This window comes from Rhyacophila brunnea, unplaced genomic scaffold (assembly GCF_057557595.1).
Source record: "Rhyacophila brunnea isolate RB1 unplaced genomic scaffold, BYU_Rbru_1.0 scaffold_22, whole genome shotgun sequence".
Lineage (NCBI taxonomy): Eukaryota > Metazoa > Arthropoda > Insecta > Trichoptera > Rhyacophilidae > Rhyacophila > Rhyacophila brunnea.
Genome location: NW_028232882.1, coordinates 12,028,029 through 12,047,798, shown reverse-complemented (window position 1 = coordinate 12,047,798; position 19,770 = coordinate 12,028,029). Strand labels below are relative to the sequence as shown.

The window sequence follows — 19,770 nt, the reverse complement described above, 5'->3', positions numbered from 1 at the left end:
GTCCTTTGATTAGGGTTTTGGTTATTCCCATGATACCTAAGCATACAATTCAGTTTGCTTTTTAATTATTTTTGTTTGTCTGTCCCGTTATATTATCTGTACCTTAGAGCTAAAAGTGCGGAAGTCACATTTTTATCATTTTACCACGTTTTTATTAGCTCGTATTCGATTTGGTTTTGTTTTTCGATCGTTTGTTCTGTACAGATTTTTTCTTGTTTGTCCAAGACTTCCCGACTAGCTAGACATTTGAAACTTTTAGAATATATCAGAACACGACGACAATGCATTCTTTCAATACTTTTGGCCATCTTTAAGCAGAATTAAATTCATTTTCAGTTAATTCTGTTTTGTATGTTTCGGAAAAAATTCGTTAAAAGTAATATTTACTACTCACTATTATTGGTTGCTAAGTGTGTCCTAGCAACTAAATTATTAATATATACGTGCGTTACTATGGAAATCAATATGAAATGTCAAAATGACATTTCTGTAAGTATTCTATAATATTTATTCAGTATTTCTATCAAGTACAATAAAAAGTTTTTATTAATACATAAAATTGACAAATTTATATGATTCAACAGAAAATTTAAAAACGTAGTATATAGAAAGTTCTTTTTATCTTGTAATTATTTGAGTTAAGTATGCAGATTTAAATACTGAAAATTTGGGAGTACAATATCACATGGTTTCTAAAATACTTACTTCTAAAACGACGGTAGTCCATATAGAGCTGAAAGAGTGGATGTCCAATTTAAGTCATTTTTTCTTTAAGCTATAGCAAAAAGATTAATTGCAAAGCCCAACATATGGAGTTTTAGTCCGAACGCGAGTGAGTATATATATAATATATATATGTATATAGTAATATATATAAAAAAATCATTTACCAATATTGATGAAACGTGCATAGCTTCTAGCAGGTAGGCAATAGTGGAAATATGCTAGGTATAAGCCATAGAAAAGTTGGAACAATTATTGTATAACTAAAAATTTAACGTATTTTACCTATTTAATAATATAACATTCTAAATTATAATGTAAAACATCTTTAATCGATAGACACGTCATATCGATGGAGCAGGGTAGCACATTTTATTAATGATGTGTAAAAATGCGCTTTTTTCTTCATGAAGTTCTTTTCATTTAATTGAATAACGTATATTTTAATAATTTCGTTAAAATTGTTTTTTACGAACTTAAGCCGCCCCCTGCGTCTTGACGCCCGGATGTTTTGCACCGCAAACACGCCCGCTTGGCGCGCCATTGCCCATACCAATTTAGTATTTTATTCTCTTGGCTACGCAACCTTTGTGATTGCCTCAATGTTAATATTACATGATAGGCCGCTCTTCTGGTACAGTGCGTAAGACGCTGGCCTTCCACTCGAGAGTTTTGGGTTCGACCCGGTGAGGACACAATATTTATGTGATTTTCTCAAAGCCTGTGTGTTTGTGATTATTCAAAATTGCTAACAATCACCTTGTACAAAAAAGCAAGGACATGGTTATTAATAATTCTAAAAAAACATTACATGGTAGTATGGCTTTATTATAGTAAAGTTTAATGTCTATTGCGGACAAACACAGTGTGCGAGGAAAGATTATTCAATTGACAGATTATTTGTGAACTGCTTGATTGGAAGGTTTGATATCGACTACTCATTACAAAAAATTACTTAAAAGTAAGTCTTTTGTGACCAGTACTTCATTATCGACTGAGATCGTACTATTTTATGTCGATAGATGTTACTATAAAATAACGATGGAGTATTCAATCGTAGGATAACTAGGGAATCCAATCCCGAGCCAAAATTCTGATCCCGGGATTTCGGGATTACAATTTGACAATCCCGGGATCCCGGGATTGGCATTTTTTCCATTGTTAATATAAAAATTTTATATTTACAAATAACATTGATAAAATCGGTCAAAAATAAATCTTGTATAATTTATACTATTTAAGACATTTATTGTTGATATTGTAATATAAATAATAATGTGAATTTAATAGGAGATTGCTGTTTCTGATAGTAAAGACTTAATGAATGGATTAGCGAGATTTAAAATAGTAAAGCAAATAATCATGGCGTACTTATGGCCTTTCCGCTTCATAAATCTAATTAGTCAGCCAAATATGAAACTGCCGTAAAACGTATGATATCATGGTGGAATTACTTTGTTAAAAGTGCGAAGCATTGTTTTTTTTCAATCTTTCCATTTTTAATAATTTATGTGTAAAAATAAAATGAATCGGCAACCTACACATGGGTATAATTAATCAAACTTCATTCAAACTCAGTTTATTTCTAATGTAGTTATTTTTTATTAAAAGTATTTTTTCTGTTATATTTTCGCTTTTTTTTTATTTTCCATAAAAATTGATAAAAAAATCAATCCCGGGATTATGTTTATCAATCCCGGGATTCATAGGTATCGAAAATAGCTCGGGATCCCGGGATTGGAATCCCTAAGGATAACATATTTTTCAAAACGGAAGCGCCAGTGATATTCAGGCGTATCTCCAATCCAATACGATCCGTCAATCGACAGCCGAATTAGGAGTAATCAAAGAATACTAGTGAACAAGCGAGCGCTTTATTGATTTTGATTAGTGCATTATTATTTGATGCCAATTGGCTGCTCGGCGATTCTATTCTGACACCAGCGGATCGATTGTGGAGTTGGTTCGTAGAATATAATAATAACCTGATTACTGATTAGAGTAGCCCATTTTTATAATTTACGCTTCTAATTTCGGCTATTGCATGTAGAAATTCGGACATGGTCGGTTTCTTATTTTGTTATTTTATTACTTACTGCAGGCGGGAGTGAAGCGTCAATGACATTGAGCTACTTTACGGGCTGCTTGTTGGCGAATTTACAATCTGCCTGTAAAGTCGCCCAGTGTCATCATCGAACAAGCTAACAAGCAGATTGTAAACAATCTACCGAGAAAAGTTGAAAGCCGGTCAACTTTACACGCTACACGCCGGCGTGTGGGCCTACTGCGTCTGCGCAGTAGAGCGTAGTAGCGACCTCCCGGTAAAAAACTATCTACGTTTTGTCAAAATAGTCGCTAGCTTGTTGGCTTCTCAGCGAATGGAAAGTTTTGTGTGTCATCATCATAATCGTAGTAGCTGAATCGCCCGCTTTTAAATTCGCCAACAAACAGCTTGTAAACTAGCTCAATGTCCTTGACGCATTAGGTGGGTCGCACATACAAACTCTGCACGACTGCGACGCGTTGACGTCTATGCAGTTATTTTCCACTCACAAAACATATGACGTATAATGAAATATTGTTGGTTGAAAAAAAAACATATGTTGGCGCATGCACCGTAGGTACATAGCAGTGGCGAAGGGTGGAGGTAATCTGTGTAGATTCGACATACATACACACTGTTTTCATTGAACTAAGAATACAAATTGCAGATGGTATTGATCAGTTTTTTAAAATATTATTAAACCTTGCCTAAACTAAATCATAGTTGTAGAGGTAGGCTCAGGAGATCCGACAAAAATAATGCATTCTTTGTCGGTCATACTTATTTGTTTTCATTGAAATAATAATACAAATTGTAGATGGTTCTTAAAATTCGATTAAACCCTGCCTTACTAAACCATAATAGATAGAAGAATAATTTTTAATCTAATATCTATTATGGTTTACTAGTTTGCACTATTTATGTCGGGTCTTTACAGCCTACCTCTACCCTTCGCCACTGGTGCATAGTTGGGATATCTGAGCATGAATTTCGTCGAAGCGTGTTCAAAAATATCGACGTGTTGAGTTTGTATGTACAACACACCTTAGATACAGTTATGCCGCATTTTCACGTGGCGATTTTTGTCGTTCAACTATCTGTTAAATAATGTTGAACAAGAAATCAAAATGAATGTTCCCACGTATCGATCTAGCTTAAACGGATAGTCGTAATCAAGATGGCGTCAAGTTAAACATACAAGATTGACGTGCAGAACAGAAAAGAAAACATGTCAATGAATATATTATTATTGTTACTAATAGAACAATAAACAGAACATTAAATGGACGCATGTTGGATTTATATGACAAATTATATTTCGTTCGGCATGCGTCATTTGCACCCGCGACCCGCAATCCGCGCATCGCCTAGCCACGATCTTTTTAGACCGTGCATCAACTGAGATATAGCCTTAACATGTGGTTCCCACTTATCAATTGACATTCAACTGATATTCAACACACTGTTGAACGACAAAAATCGCGGTATAAGGGTCAGAGTAGTACCGTTTAAAATTCAAAGCTTCCTATTATTTATGTGTACCGACGTTTTATTCGGATTGGTTTGATTGGTCTCCAGAGGGCCGGGTGATACGTGTGACACTGTCAGGGAGACAACGGTGGTTTTCATAGGTTTAACAATTTCGTTCACCTATCTGGGATCCTTCATTCTTCTTCTTATTGTGCCATCCCCTAGCGGAGGTCGGCCACCATCAAGGCGATTTTATCTTTGTCGTCTGCTACCCGGAACAGTTCAGTGGAGGAGACCAATCACGGAGGTTCTTAAGCCACGAAATGCGGCGCCGTCCTCTGCTACGCTTCCCATTGATCTTTCCTCGAATGACAAGTTGGGGAATGCTGTATTTTTGTCCTCTCATAATGTGGCCGGGGTACTGTAGTTTCCTGGTTTTGATACTACGTAGAACTTCTCGGTCCTTCCCCATTCGATTGAGAACTTCAATATTTGTCACCCGGTCAGTCCAAGGAATTTTGAGGATGCGTCTATACAGCCACATCTCGAAAGCTTCAAGTCTCCGTGACATCTCTTGGTTTAGCGTCCATACTTCCATACAATAGAAAAGAATTGAGAGAACATAACAACGTACCATACGCAGTCTCAGACCTAAGTTAAGATCTCGATTGCTAAGGAGGCGTCTCATTTTGAGAAAGGCGCTCCTTGCGATCTCAATTCTAGTTTTTATTTCCTGAGACTGGTCCCATTTCTCATTGACCCATGTACCTAAATATTTATAATGGGTCACACGTTCGATTGGTTCGCTGTTAATGACAACATTTGTGTTGGTGTCTGGTGTCGCTGTTTTTGATACTAGTAATAGTTTTGTTTTCTTGAGGTTCATTTTTATACCATAAGAATTACTGACCTCATTAACCTTTTCTACCAGTTGATGTAAACTCTTTAAACTATCAGCAATTAGCACAGTATCATCGGCATATCGTATATTGTTAATATGTTTGCCATTAACCATAATACCCACCGATTCACCTTGTAAGGCTTCCTTGAAAATAGCTTCTGAGTAGGTACATGTTAAATAGCAGAGGTGACAATATACACCCCTGTCTTACACCGCGACGAATTTTTACCTCTCCACTGATTTCGTTTTCGATCTTAATATTCGCTGTTTGATTCCAATATATGTTAGCTATCAGTTGAATGTATCTTGCATCGATGCCTTTCTCCTGTAAGAGTTCGAGAAGTTTAGGATGCCTAACAGTATCGAATGCTTTCTCGATCTGATCCTTCATTAACAGTAATATTATGCTTGAAATGGAAATTACGACAAGAATAAAGGTATCTAGGAAACAGCTGATATTGCTTCGGTCTAGCAAAGGTGCTACGTTCCAAGGCATTGAACCGACACTTAAATGCAACTTGTACAAGTAAACAGCAAGGCTAAAAACACTAAACGACCAGTTATCATGTATGGTTCAGAAACCTGGTGCATGACGAAATATAAAGAAATAGTACAGGGCTCACTTAGGCGGAGCGAGCTACGTGGTATCTTCGGATTCATTAATGGTCCACAGTCATGGTAGCGACGGAGATACAATAATGAACTCTACGACATTGAACGAAGATCGTTCGGAATTTTGATGCAGTCGTGGTGTTGGAACCCGCAACACACGGATTTAGCGGCAACGATTTTGACGACTATTCCATTGTTATTACACATTAAATAAATTTCAGATGTACTTGAAACAATAATTTCTGCAAAAAATCTTTACTTCATCAATGCTTAAAAACGACGGTTCTAGAACAAGCTTAAATGTAATATGCTTTGTAATGGACCTTTCCCATGTAAATGATACTTTATTTTTAATACTTGACACAATAATATGAAAAGCCAAGGATTAAATGAGGACAAGTGACATATACCTACTTACGTAACAATTAGTATGGGGATGTTTTTAAATCCCCACATAACTATTTACGCGTGAAAAGGGATTACACTCATATGTATAAAATGTTCTTATTTTAAAGTTTTTGCATTATTTGTGTCATTATGTGTTACGCCAGTAGCGAAGGGTGGAGGTAGGTTGTTAAGGTCCGCAATACATAGTTCACATTAAACTTTGTTAGTCATATTATGTATTTGTCTTTATTGAACGAAGACTACAATTTACAGATGGTGTTGGTTAGTTTTTAAAAATCAATTAAACCCTGCCCAAACCAACCCATAATAGTTTTTCTATTTTTGAGCGATACGACAAAATTATGCACTTTTTCATTCATACTTATTTGTTTTCGTTAGATGAAGAATACCTAATAATATTACACATATTGTTGGTTCATTTTTTTAAATTCATTAAACCCTGCCCAAACCAAACTATAATAGATACAAATATTATTATATCTATAAAATACCCAAAGTTATGTATGATTTAATTGCATAATTTTAGATATTTATAGATAGAGGAGTATTTTTTACTATTATCTATTACGGCTTGGTTTCGCATGGATTAATTATTGAATTTTAAAAACTAACCAACACCACCTGTACATTGTAGTCTTATTTCAATGAAAACAAATACGTATGACAAAGTTTAGTGTGCACTATTTATAATGGATCTTAACAGCCTACCTCCACCCTTCGCCACTGGTGAACGTCTACACTAAGAACCAATATAAATAAATATGAATATTTTTCTCTTGGCATTCGAATGATGAATCATTTGAGAACCAGACTTCATTTACAGAATGCCGATCAGTTATTTTGAATTTACAATTGTATTTTTCGTCAAATTTTGAAATCGATTTACGCAACTTGTCACTTGGTGCATTGCACTGTCCTTTTTCGTTCAAGTTACAACTCTTCAATTATATTTTATAATTTCTATGTTACTATAGGACATAGGTAATATAATTTGTACTGTTATATAATATCTATAATGAATGAGCCGGCAAATTTCATGGCTATCGAGACGATTTAAAAAACGATAATACTCGTTCTTACACCTTTTGTCCGGAAATTTAAATTTTGAACATAATATCCTCAAAGCGATATTCGTATGGGATTGCTTCTAAGACATGGGTGGCCAACCTTTTCAGCAGCCGGGCTAGATTCTAAAAATGAGATTTCCTACCGGGCCGCACAACCCATTTTTTTATTATACAAAACAAAAAAGAAATATATATTATATATTAATAAAATAAAACAAAAATGAGAATCAAACATATTTATTAGATTGGACTTTTTTTAAATAATAAAAATTAAACAAAATAGTTAATATAAAAATAATAAATTTTAGTGATAAGTTTGATTTTGTGTGGCAGAACTAAGTGCATCAATATCGATATCGGGTGAGGTTGTTCCTACACGCAAACAATTTTCCAAATGCACATCAGTGATTCGTGTTCTCATGGGATTTGATATGCTTTATCCGACTAAAAAGCTGTTCACACGTGTAAGTGTTTCCAAATAGCGATGTCATTATTAGAGCATGTTTGTAAAATGCAGGATATTTCTCCTTGTCCAAATATGTTTTGTAAAACTCTTCCAAACCAACCTGATGGAATTTCTCCTTTAACTGTTCATCGCAACATATTTCACAATGTTCCATTTGTAAATTTCCCGGTAATAAATTCACGTCTACGGAGAATGGCGTTGCAAATTCAGCAAAAAGTACACGGTGCTTTTTAAAATCTTGAACCAACATCGAATCTAAATTTGCGAAATTGCACATCTAGCGGCAGCATTTGATAATATTTTTATTTTCTCACTGCTCCACGGGCCACAAGTTGACACCCAGCGGGCCGCGGGTTGGCCACCAATGTTCTAAGATCATTATGCACTTAATGCAAAACTCGATTTTATTAACTGACACTAGTTTTATCGCCTTTTCCATGCATTTGAATGTTTTATAATTACGTCATAATTATTTAAATGTCCAAAAACTAGTCTATCTAACCTTGATAATATTATTTTATCTGCATATAATATATTTTATAATCATTTTATAGTGTCTTCTTGCATTGTGCATTTTATATTTATTTTATTAGAAAGTAACAGTGTAAACCATGAAAGCTCAACATCTACAATACTCCAATAGTCGCAAAAGTAAAAATTAAGGCTATGTGGTATATTAAATCAAAATCCCCACGATGGCCGAGCGGTTTATAATGTCGTGGGTCCCAGGTTCGAATCCTGGGCCTGAAAATACACATATTGTGTTTCAATTGGTGTTCGGAATCTAAGTATGGACTATATTAGTGCAGGATCCCATAGACTTTTCGTATACATAATATGCGGAACGCATTCTGACAATTGGAATAGGTTCTAGGGGTCACCAAGATATATAATGTCGATGTTGCCAGGCGATATTAGTGGTAAATTTTTTTTTTATTGAGGTTTTAATTTTTTTTCTTATAACCCACCAAAAATTGTTCTGAGTTCTTCAAGAAAACCAAGACCGAATCAGGGATTGATTGAAAATGCAATAATTGTACTATGCCATCGGCACGGTCGTAGAACGGTTCGTCCCATATGAAAAAATAAAAATAGCGGGTACTGCAATGTGTTCAAAATTATCGATTCTTAGGATCCTCCTTGGCTTAAATTATTTTATTTAGTAGTATTTTTGTATAGAATCACCCATGATCACAATGATATTGTGCAAATATTGTGTAAGTAGTGTTTGTAAAAACTGTGATCATGATACTTAAAGCAGTTTGAACACGACTTGTTTCTTTTTTTTAATAAATGTCTACTTAGTGTGGTTAGTCGTTATCGTTATTTCATTTATTCACCAACCTATATGTGCAACCTACACTGTTTCTGTATTAACCATAATACTAAAACAATGTCATATGCTTATAATATTGTAAAGAAAGCAATCTGGGTGATTTTCTACACAAATGCTACTAAATAAAATAATTTAAGCCAAGGAGGATCCTAAGAATCGATAATTTTGAACACATTGCAGTATCCGCTATTTTTATTTTTTCAACTGGGACGAACCGTTCTACGACCGTGCCGATGGCATGGTACAATTATTGCATTTTCAATCAATCCCTGATTCGGTCTTGGTTTTATTGAAGAACTCAGAACAATTTTTGGTGGGTTATAAGAAAAAAAATTAAAACCTCAATAAAAAAAAATTGACCACTAATATCGCCTGGCAACATCGACATTATATATCTTGGTGACCCCTAGAACCTATTCCAATTGTCAGAATGCGTTCCGCATATTATGTATACAAGTCTATGGGATCCTGCACTATATAGGTTGAGCAAGTGGCTGACATCCATTTCTCGTAAAAACAAATATCTGTTTGTTAATACAAACCTCCACTCTGTGGACGCCCATTGATCATATTAGGTTAACTGTCTGAATATTATAAGTTAAATTATTATTATAGTTATTAATAATGTTTTTTTTTATTTACTATAACATTTTCGGATGCAACGAGCGAAAAAAATTGACACAGAAACACTCATCGCCACTTTCGCGGACTTGCTTCGACTGCTTCTTTACATAAATAATGAATTTAACCAAAATAAATATTAACCAAAATAGATAAAAAGAACTTTTTTATACAATTTTCTGTTGAATCATATAAACTTGACAATTATGTGTATTAATAATTTAGGACAAATAAGGCAATTGTCAACAAATCATTTTTTTGCTATTTTGCAACAAACAAATATAGAATACTGAAATGTCATTTTGATTTCCATAGTAACGCACGTATATATTAATAATTTAGTTGCTATGACCAATAGCAACCTTAGCAACCAATAATAGTGGATTGGATTACGGATTTCTTCCGAAATAACTTTTCATACAAAACAGAATTAACTGAAAATGAATTCAATTCTACTTAAAGATGGCTAAAAGTATTAAAAGAATCATTGGCATCGTGTTCTGATAATATATTCTAAAAGTTTCAAATGTCTAGCAAATCGGGAAGTTAGTTAAATCGATTGCAAGATTTGTGAACGATGAAAACACTGGCATTTTTTGCATTTCGCTGTTTCCACATAATTAAGTATTTGCCTACTTATATAATAGGTACGTCGGTAAAATTATGACATGTTTCTTTTCAGGTGATTCATCGTTTACATGGTTTTAAGTCGTAATAATTAAAAAACTGATGATATAATGCGCGGAGTTCACCACAAATTAAATTATTATTATTATTTTATGTTATACGCCACGTGTTTCGAAACGAACGAATGTTCCGTGTAGGAAACCGAATGGCATCAATCTTTTTATTTAAATAGTACCTAAAAACGAAATTTATTTTACGAGTTTTATTAAATTAAATTAATAATCATAAATCCTGTACCAAATTCGAATTAGGAAGGGTTACGAAGTAAACATATAACATTTACTATTAACTTTCTTAAGCCACAATTATGAATTAGTTCTTTCTAAATAGCCACGTCATAAGGATTTCAAAATAGATGTCATTCTTGCAGGACAAAAAAATACTTATATTTAGAGTTGGGTTTCGGGAATTCTCGAGAAATTTTTCTAGATTCTCCATCCCGAATCTCGAGAATTGAAATTTTTAACATTTCGGGAAATCCCGAATCTCGAGATCGAAATATTGTCGGGAAATACCCAACTCTACTTATATTAGTATTATGTTTTATATATGAATGTTTAATAAATAAATAAAACACATCTGAATATTTTCTTTCTGAACATCCTGTCGCTAATATACAAACACGGTTTAATAAAGGCTGAAAAGGACTGTACTAAATAAAGTATTCTTTGCCTCGGAAAATCTTTAGTGGAGATTTTTCCGTCCAATTATTTAATATTTTTTACTAGTCGATTATTTCAATTAATAAATAGGTTTTTGTTTATTGAAAATATTGTATGTAGTAAAATCCCTCGCATGATGTGACTTTGAATGCAGTCTTTACTTTTTTAAGTCAAAACTCAAGTGTCGAGGAAAACAACCAATGTGTCCATTAGTTTTCCAAAGAAAATATTATTACCGTAACCAAACTAACGTAACTAAACCCACGGTGGCCGCGTGGCTTAAGCGTTGGACTATAACGCTGTGCGTCCCAGGTTCGAATCCTGGGTCTGGCAAGTACACATATTGTTTTTCAATTTGTGTGTGAGTCAGGGTATGGCCTAATAGGTTGAGCAAGTGGCTGATATCCATTTCTCGTAAAAACAAAATCTGTCAATACAAACCTCCATTCTGTGGAGGCCCAAATGATCCTATTAGGATCGGACATGGTCGGAAAAAAAACTTAATAACTTAAAATTAATGGTTGTGAGTAAGTAATTTTCGTCATTTGTGAGTTTTTTCCGGGATTGCGAAATAATCATTCAGGCAAAATTACACTCGTTTTCATTAATTTCGGGATCTTATCTTGGGATCGGGAATTTACAAGTCGTATTCGATTCATTAGTGGCATGGCAAATGCAGCAGTGGCGCCGGCATTAGTTTCTCAATAATACAAACAAACCTAAACCTAATCTATTCATTTCTGGTTTAAAGTAGGTTGTGTTCGGTTTTGGTTTGTTTTTAGTTCCCAAAATAACACTAGGTACTACAAAATCATTATAGTATTAATTTAAATCTTCTGACGCCATTGGCAATTATTGCTTCTGTCATCCACGTGAAATCGTGTTTATTATTCACGAAATACAGTTAGTTGCATGTTAATATTTTTGATTATCTTACATTGTACAAAAATCAGTCTGACGTTCATTTTGATTTTTCGATTTAAAAAATGTGAATTTTTTGCCGTTTTGTTTTTTGTAGCCTTTCGCGCTATGCCCAAAATACGTTCTCCATTTCATGTTGCATATAAACGTATTTTTGTAAACCAAACCCGATTTTCTAACAAAAGAACACAATATGTACCATTTAGTGGACAGTTAAGGCTATACCTCAGTTGAGGCATGGTCTAATAAGATCGTGGCTAGGCGATGCGCGGATTGTGCAAATGACGCGTGCCGAACGAAATATAATTCGTCATATAAATCCAACATGCGTCCATTTAATGTTCTGTTTATTGTTCTATTAGTAACAATAATAATATATTCATTGTCATGTTTTCTTTTTCAAGTAAATGGGTAACGTTTTTAGTCATCTTTACACGATTTAAGAATTAATACCCCCGTCGCCATCACGAAATAAATTGACGTGTTCATACCTCTACGTTCGCTCTCCGATTGCCAGCGAGTCCAAAATTTCGTCGCACCTATAGTTGAAATGTCTTAAATAATAAATATTATTGTCTTTGTACCAAAAATTCAACAGTGACAAATGTTGCGATTCTAAAGGTCAGCATTCGCGTCTCTTTTTCATTTCGGGGTCATGCAGGTGGACTTTCAGTCTTCTACCTCCCTGTCATCGCAGTTGTCACTGCACAAATATCATTTCACTAAATATTTTTTTCCCATTTGTGTAGGTGTCTTCCTTCACATGGCGATCAGGCGTCGCGGAGGCTGGGCCACTGGCAAGGGCGGACTGGGGGTGGAATCCGGCGGTCTCGGAGGAGGGGGAGGCAACGGCGCTCTGGGGGCTTCCACTCCGTCCACAGATCCCCTGGTTGCGGCACAGTACGTGCCGGTCAGAGACGCGCCACCCTCCGCCGACGACGAGAGGAGGCAACTCATGGACAATAAGGATTGGTGAGTCACAAATAACAATCCGTCTATATCAGTATTTTACAAGCTTTTTTGAAGTTATACTTCTTTTGGGGCATTTGCTAGAAAGTGAAATTGACAGCTGCGCGCGCACACCGTTACGGAAGTGCGCGACAGTATGAAGTTAGCTGCGAATCAGTCAGCTGTATACAAACGCAAGTTTTATAGTAGAATTGTTCCGTTGCCTAGGCAACGAATTTATTATTGTCGGCCATTTGCAATTCCTTACTCAAACGAACGATTAAACGTCAGAGTGACAGTTGTTACTTTGAAAATAAAAGCAACGAGAAATAATTATATAATTTCGTAATATAAGTTAAAGTGTATAGAAATAAACCAACGGCGCTTCAATAAGCGGCCCGTTTTATTACGTGTGTAATTTAACAAGATAATTAAGAGTTAGTCGAAGAATCTAGGTTATCACAAGTTTTGTTTTTGTTTTGTTACGCCAAAGAAGTATAATTTCTAACGCATGTACATAAGTACACACACCGATTTTTTATGTTTTACAAACATTTTTTGTCAAGTGACACAAGTTCGAACAATGACAGTGCCAAATTTACAGTTACAGTTAGCATTGCTTTAATTTAATTTTAATGTCTTAATCCACTTAACTTTTTTAATATTTATTTTTGGGTCAATAAATACTACAGAACAAATTATAAGATAAAATGTGAAAGCCAGTTGCCATGGACCGAGGTTTTGTAGCCAGATTCGGCTTATTACTTTATGACGGTCAGGCTAAAAAATTGCAAGAAACTCAAAAGCGCGCCGAGTGTCCTCAAATATCATCAATATTGAATGCGCGCTTCCTTTATGGGACAAACTTTAATACATGTTATGATATAGACGTAACTTGAAAATAACACTTTGACATGCGGTCTCAAAAAATAACTAGGTAGGTACTAAATAGGTACCTACTTAATACGAAATTTTAATGTAATAAAAAATGGATATCACATTGTCACGCTACACCATTGGAGCATAGGGCAAGCTCAAGTCATGATACACCCTGTGCTTCTTCATCTGTCAGCCATGCAGTGTATAGATCAGTGTTGTACCATCGCATTTAAATTTTAAAAAATATAAAAAAATTTTTGTTTTTGTTTTGTACAAATTCAACGAATAAATCTGTTTTCTTTTGTTTGCAGCTTGAGCAGTGCCGAGGAGAGCGACCGGATGATGGAGTCGGACCCTCGGATATTGCTACGTCCCGTGAAGAACGCGGAAGACGCCTAGACTACTCCGTTCATGCACCGTCCTGGTCGGGCCATTTCAATCACCTTCATATAAGAATAAAGTTTATTAGCAGCATAGGTTTATTTATAATATATCTCCATTCCATTGGATTTAAATCGTACACGATGATAAGAGAATCAGAAATGCTGTCCGAAATACAATATTACCCTTAGATATTATTATATCAATCAATACATATAGCACATGTCATGAAACCAATTAAATATAATGTGAATAATTGTAATGCATACCGGTTACTGGACATACAGTGGAACGGATCTTAATCCATAGGAGCAATCAAACGACTGTCTGCCATGAATCGGATATGAGGCAAATCGGTGGAACACTATAATAATTTTTGAGAAATTTGATTTTGTTGTAGAAATATAACAAAGTGTTTCAGTTCCTACATAATAATACTCAGAATCTCAACTTTTGATTTGACCACCAGTTTTTAACCAACTGTTAAATATGTAGGTACTCGTAATGCTTTAAAAGACTTCATATGAAAAATATTAACCTTTAGCCTGGAAGCTGAAGCAATGGTGAGCAATTGTGATAAAGTCAGTTAGGATTGTTACACGTTGTAGAGTTCATAATATCGAGTATGCTCTGCCAAAAGGTTGTAAGGGATTTTTTGACATAAATAATTTACTTATCAAATTGTTTTGTCAATCATAAAAGTCATTATTCCGTTACTAATTTCTTGATGGGCTGTAATAAGAAATATTGTGGGAAAGAAATAAAGTGCTTAGGTATTTATTTAACTTTGTACGCTTAAAAGTTGCTAATTGTCACTTACGCCCTTTTGATTTCACAATCTTGTTGTCGAAAAGGTGTAAGGGACATTTTTGACAAAAATGAGTTAATTTAGAATTTTTTCTTATTGCAAAAGCCCCGTCAACTAGAGTTATTTTGTGATTGAGTGTATATGTAAATTGTTCTTTACACCCTTTTCATTTAACATTCTCGATATGTTTTCCTATTTGATTATGTATTAACGGAGTAAAAATAAACTGGGTAACTATTTTTTCTGTTAACAAAATATATTTTATGGCCAACTCAAGGCTAGAAATCGTGCAATTGCTTTTATTGAAATACGATCCACTGTATGTCTACGATATTTATCCAAGAGTACACTCTATTTACAATGTTTGAACGCGCCAGTTTTTTGTAAATCACCAAATCAACACTGCTAATGGTCATACCTAGACCACTCGGACTTAAACTTGTACTACATGTGGATGGATGGCATTGTGCATTTATAGATGTAATTAATTGGCTATAAAGTTTTGTCGCTTGTTGAATAATAATATATTCTTGATTGTTTAGATTTTTCCCATGTTAATTCAAGGTTTTGTCAACAGATGGCAGAAATCTATAACCAATTTTTTTATATATCGCAGGCATTTTGACAATAATTTGTCCGATCTGACAATATGGCTTGTGTAACAATATGTCTTATCTGTCATTTTTGTGGACATTGATAGTTGGCAATCTATTGAAATTGGCTGTGAGTGCTCATAAAATTTGATGTTTATTAAAATGAAGAATAATCAGAAGATAAGTTTTAAAATGCAATAACAGTTGAATAAGTTTGTAGATTCATTCACTCAAATGGTGGTGGGCAAATTGGCAAAAATTTATTGGTTTAATAGGTCATTTTGTCAGAATGCCTTGGTGTAATACGTAATGCGATTCAATTATGTACAACATTAATGACAGTTGATTTTATGGGCGCGTTAAACCATCGTAGATAGACCGTACTGTAACTTTTGGCTTAACCATGATTATTGACTAGGTTAAGGAATATGTAATAATAATATTAACGTTCTTATTATTAAATTTTAGTTACAACAAAATACAGCGGCCATTACATGTCTTCGTCATTTTAACAAGGGTATTTTAATCATTCCCGATTGGATTTTTCTTTATATATCAGCTGATTTATTATATTTTAACAAGAATATTAATGTTTTTTATGACTTTTTTTTGATATTTACATCTTTTTGATACATTGTGTTATTATTATAATTTCCATTTTTTATTGTAAGCTTAGTTATTACTATAAATTCGTAATATTCCAATGTATGTCTGAAAGAATGAAGATTTTATGTATATTATTTATTTTAATTTTACAGCAAGTGTCAATGGCTTATTGGTTTTGATTATTTTAATTATAACATAATTGGAGACAAATGAAAATCTTTAGATTAAACATTAATAGGGTCAACCGTCATTTAGATTTAAAATTAAGTGGAGTACTATTATGACTGATAAGGTGTTTTCCGTCTATGGCATCTTTTTATAAAAAAATATTTCAATGAATATTATTGGCCGGTGAAATGCCAGATAGTTAAAACAGACATGTTTTGATTTATAGATTTGAATGTAGAATACAAATGATTGTTGGCCCTGTTTATCTGATTTTGACTTGAAAATTTTACATTTCTTAAATAATTCAGAATTCTCAAAGGAACGTGGATCTAATTTATTACTTTTTAAGTTTATATTATTTAATTTAAAAATTCTACTGAATCTAGGCCTAGTATTTGATTTTTCAGACATGTTGTTTGATGTTTAAGCATATAACCCGATCCAATTATTGTAGTATATGAAGTTCCATATTATGGGGCCCCCCTTTAATGCTCCGTTTGGAGTAGAAATTGTGAAAAAAAATAATTTGTTGGCATACCTAATAGAAAAAAAATTATTATAAAATTCTTTATTACGTAATGTTATTTTTAATAGAATCTCATTAGTCAATGATTGCCAACCTTTTTTGTCTGATGTCAATGCTTTTCCCTGCAAGCAGCATTGGGAATTCTCCGCTTAACCTGGTTGGGAATCACTGTTGTATAGATCTATACCATTTTGACACTTGCTTTGTAAAATTATCTCATTTTTTATTGATTATGTCTGAGAGTTAATTTTTTTTCGTTGCTCTGATGTTGTATGAAACTATTATTATATTTGGAAATTATTGCATTTATTGTTGTGATTTTACAACTGTCTTTGAAAAAAAAAACTATTGAATATAAATTAATATGTGAAAGTAAAAAATAATTTATTATTTTATTTATATTTGAAATATTTCCGCCTTATTTCGAGCAATTTTCCAATCGAGAAATCAATAATTTTATTTGATCTCAAAAATGGCGTTCGTGAGAAATATAATACGTCCGCGTTATCGAGCAGTCGATAATGCGATCGATGAAGACTGCCATCTTGAATCGTTCATAATACTTATGAAAAAAAATACTTAAATTTTTATTTTATATTTTTTGCAATTTATTTCGATCGCACTATGGTGATTATATTCCTTTGATTTTATCATTGAAACATTACTTAAATTAAACAATTACGGATTAAAAAAAAAAAACCTTTTATTGAAAATTTTTCATAGACTAATGAAAGATAAGACCAGAGATATTTAAGTAGCATAGACAAGTATGCTGGCATTATCATATTAATTTTATGACGGTCGGTTGTAAGTAAGTTTTTAAGGCAGATAAGAAGAATAATATTTTTATATGTACTATAGAATCGCACAAGTGAACACATAACGTAACATACACACAGATGTAACTTATGAGAGATACGATGGATTATTTTTCTGATCGCTTTATTCCGAATGTTATTAATACTACAGCCTCAATTTTATATAATAGTAAGAAATAAAATATATTACTTTAATTCTGTAATTTCATATTAGAAATCATGGTGTCTTAAATTACTATTCATATTTTATCTTGTTCAATCTGATATGTTCACAGTTGAGAGTGTGTCAATCATAGAAACTACTCTAATGTAAATAGGTAAAAATCAGACACCGTATTACATAAAACACAAGTATGACATATAGAATCAAGCCTAGACACAACCATTTTTATGATAATGAAGAAAGGACACCACAAAAAAATTGCGTGTGATATATCAAATTATTATATATTTGTCTGGTTTTAAAAGTCAATTGGTCAATTTTATTGGAGTTTACTTGATCTACATTTTTTGATATTAATAAAAATTAAAAAAAAATGACATTCGAGAAAATTACAAAAAAACTGATCAACATAAGATATAATATGAAAAATAATACTTATATTTAAACTTACATTAAAATCATTTTATGAGATCCCAGTATGTGTTATGTAATATAGTTCCCATAGATGCCGATATGAAATTATAGGATTAATGTATTTTATTTCTAACCATTGCTGTGTATAGATTTTGAGTGTTGTCCTGTTTAGCAATAATTTCGGTGTCATTATTTAAAGAATTAAATTTAAAACTACATTTTAAATTTAAAATATCAGAGCTTATTTTTCAACTTCATTATAAATGAAAGACATAAGTTTTTTCTCTATGTGACTGAAATCTCCTTTAACTGAGGAACCCTGAAACGCTGGGAGGAAGTACTTTCCGTTTCAAATCTTTGGTTGTGATTTATAACATTTTAATATGCGCCCCTCAGAGCAGAAGCTCTCAACATTTATGTCATGGTGTGTCGTGAGAAACAATCAATTAAAATTATTGCGTTGTTTTGTAATTATGATGACGGATAACTTACTTATATGGTATGAGAGTAATAAAATACAGTAAAACTTCAATTTAATGGGTGAAATTCCTGGTCCGTATGTCGTGTCACCGTTTGTAAACAATGTTTTCTGCATGATTAGCGTGTGATCCCACAGCATTGGTTCTGTTGCGTCACGTGACTTTCTGCAGCAGTTTAAACACCCGCTGACTGATGTACTGATATCGCACCCTCGCAACCAAACCGCCACAAGTCCAAATTTATGTGTTTTGCTTGTAAACAATGTTTTCTGCATGATTAGCGTGTGATCCCACAGCATTGGTTCTGTTGCGTCACGTGACTTTCTGCAGCAGTTTAAACACCCGCTGACTGATGTACTGATATCGCACCCTCGCAACTAAACCGCCACAAGTCCAAATTTATGTGTTTTGAGTTAATTACTACGTTTCATTATCTATCGTTCATAGTATATGTACCGAAAATTTCATATCTCTAAGTCATCAAATTCAAGTCAATGCGAAAGGTAAAAACTTCAAAGCTGATTTTCTCTGTTTGACATTTTTTGGATTGTGGCAGTTTAGTTGCGATGGTGCGATATGTAAATAGAAATTTGTATCCTTGTAAAATTTACGCTCAGTTTTTAAGAACATTGGTATTATTGCATAATTATTATAACCACCATTACGTTGAGATTATACTGTATTTGAGAAATATACATTTCAGTACGCCATTAAAAGTGTGTCACTTATATGCCGTCATTGCGTAAATGTTAAAAACCATCGAGAGTGCTTCTGGGGGATTTTTTTCCGTTTTCGGTCATTGTAATTAAATAATATATCTAATAGTAAATAAAATAAATCTGTCCATCTGGCAGGACAAATGTTTTATCTTTAATTCAATATATTTAAAGTCGTGTGTAATAAACAATATTTAAATTGCTATTTCAAACAAACTCTTGAAATGAGAGTAGTATTGAAGAGAGCAACAGTGAAGATTTCATCACACAATAATATATTGCCTTAAGTTCAAATAAAAGTATTATCCTTCCCAAAAACAAAAAAATATACAATGGATATTTTAGTATAGCAC

At 33.4% G+C, this 19,770-nt stretch overlaps 1 protein-coding gene across 1 annotated transcript in view; it reads left to right on the top strand.

Annotated features, from left to right (window-relative positions):
* Positions 1–15,777, top strand: part of LOC147070046 (uncharacterized) — a 71,532-nt gene extending 55,755 nt beyond the window's left edge. Inside the window, exons 3-4 of the mRNA XM_085949997.1 lie at positions 12,668–12,890; positions 14,057–15,777. Coding sequence (XP_085806123.1) covers positions 12,668–12,890; positions 14,057–14,144 — 311 coding nt within the window. The 3' untranslated portion in view covers positions 14,145–15,777. The remainder of the gene's footprint in view (positions 1–12,667; positions 12,891–14,056) is intronic.
* The last annotated feature ends 3,993 nt before the right edge of the window (positions 15,778–19,770 follow it).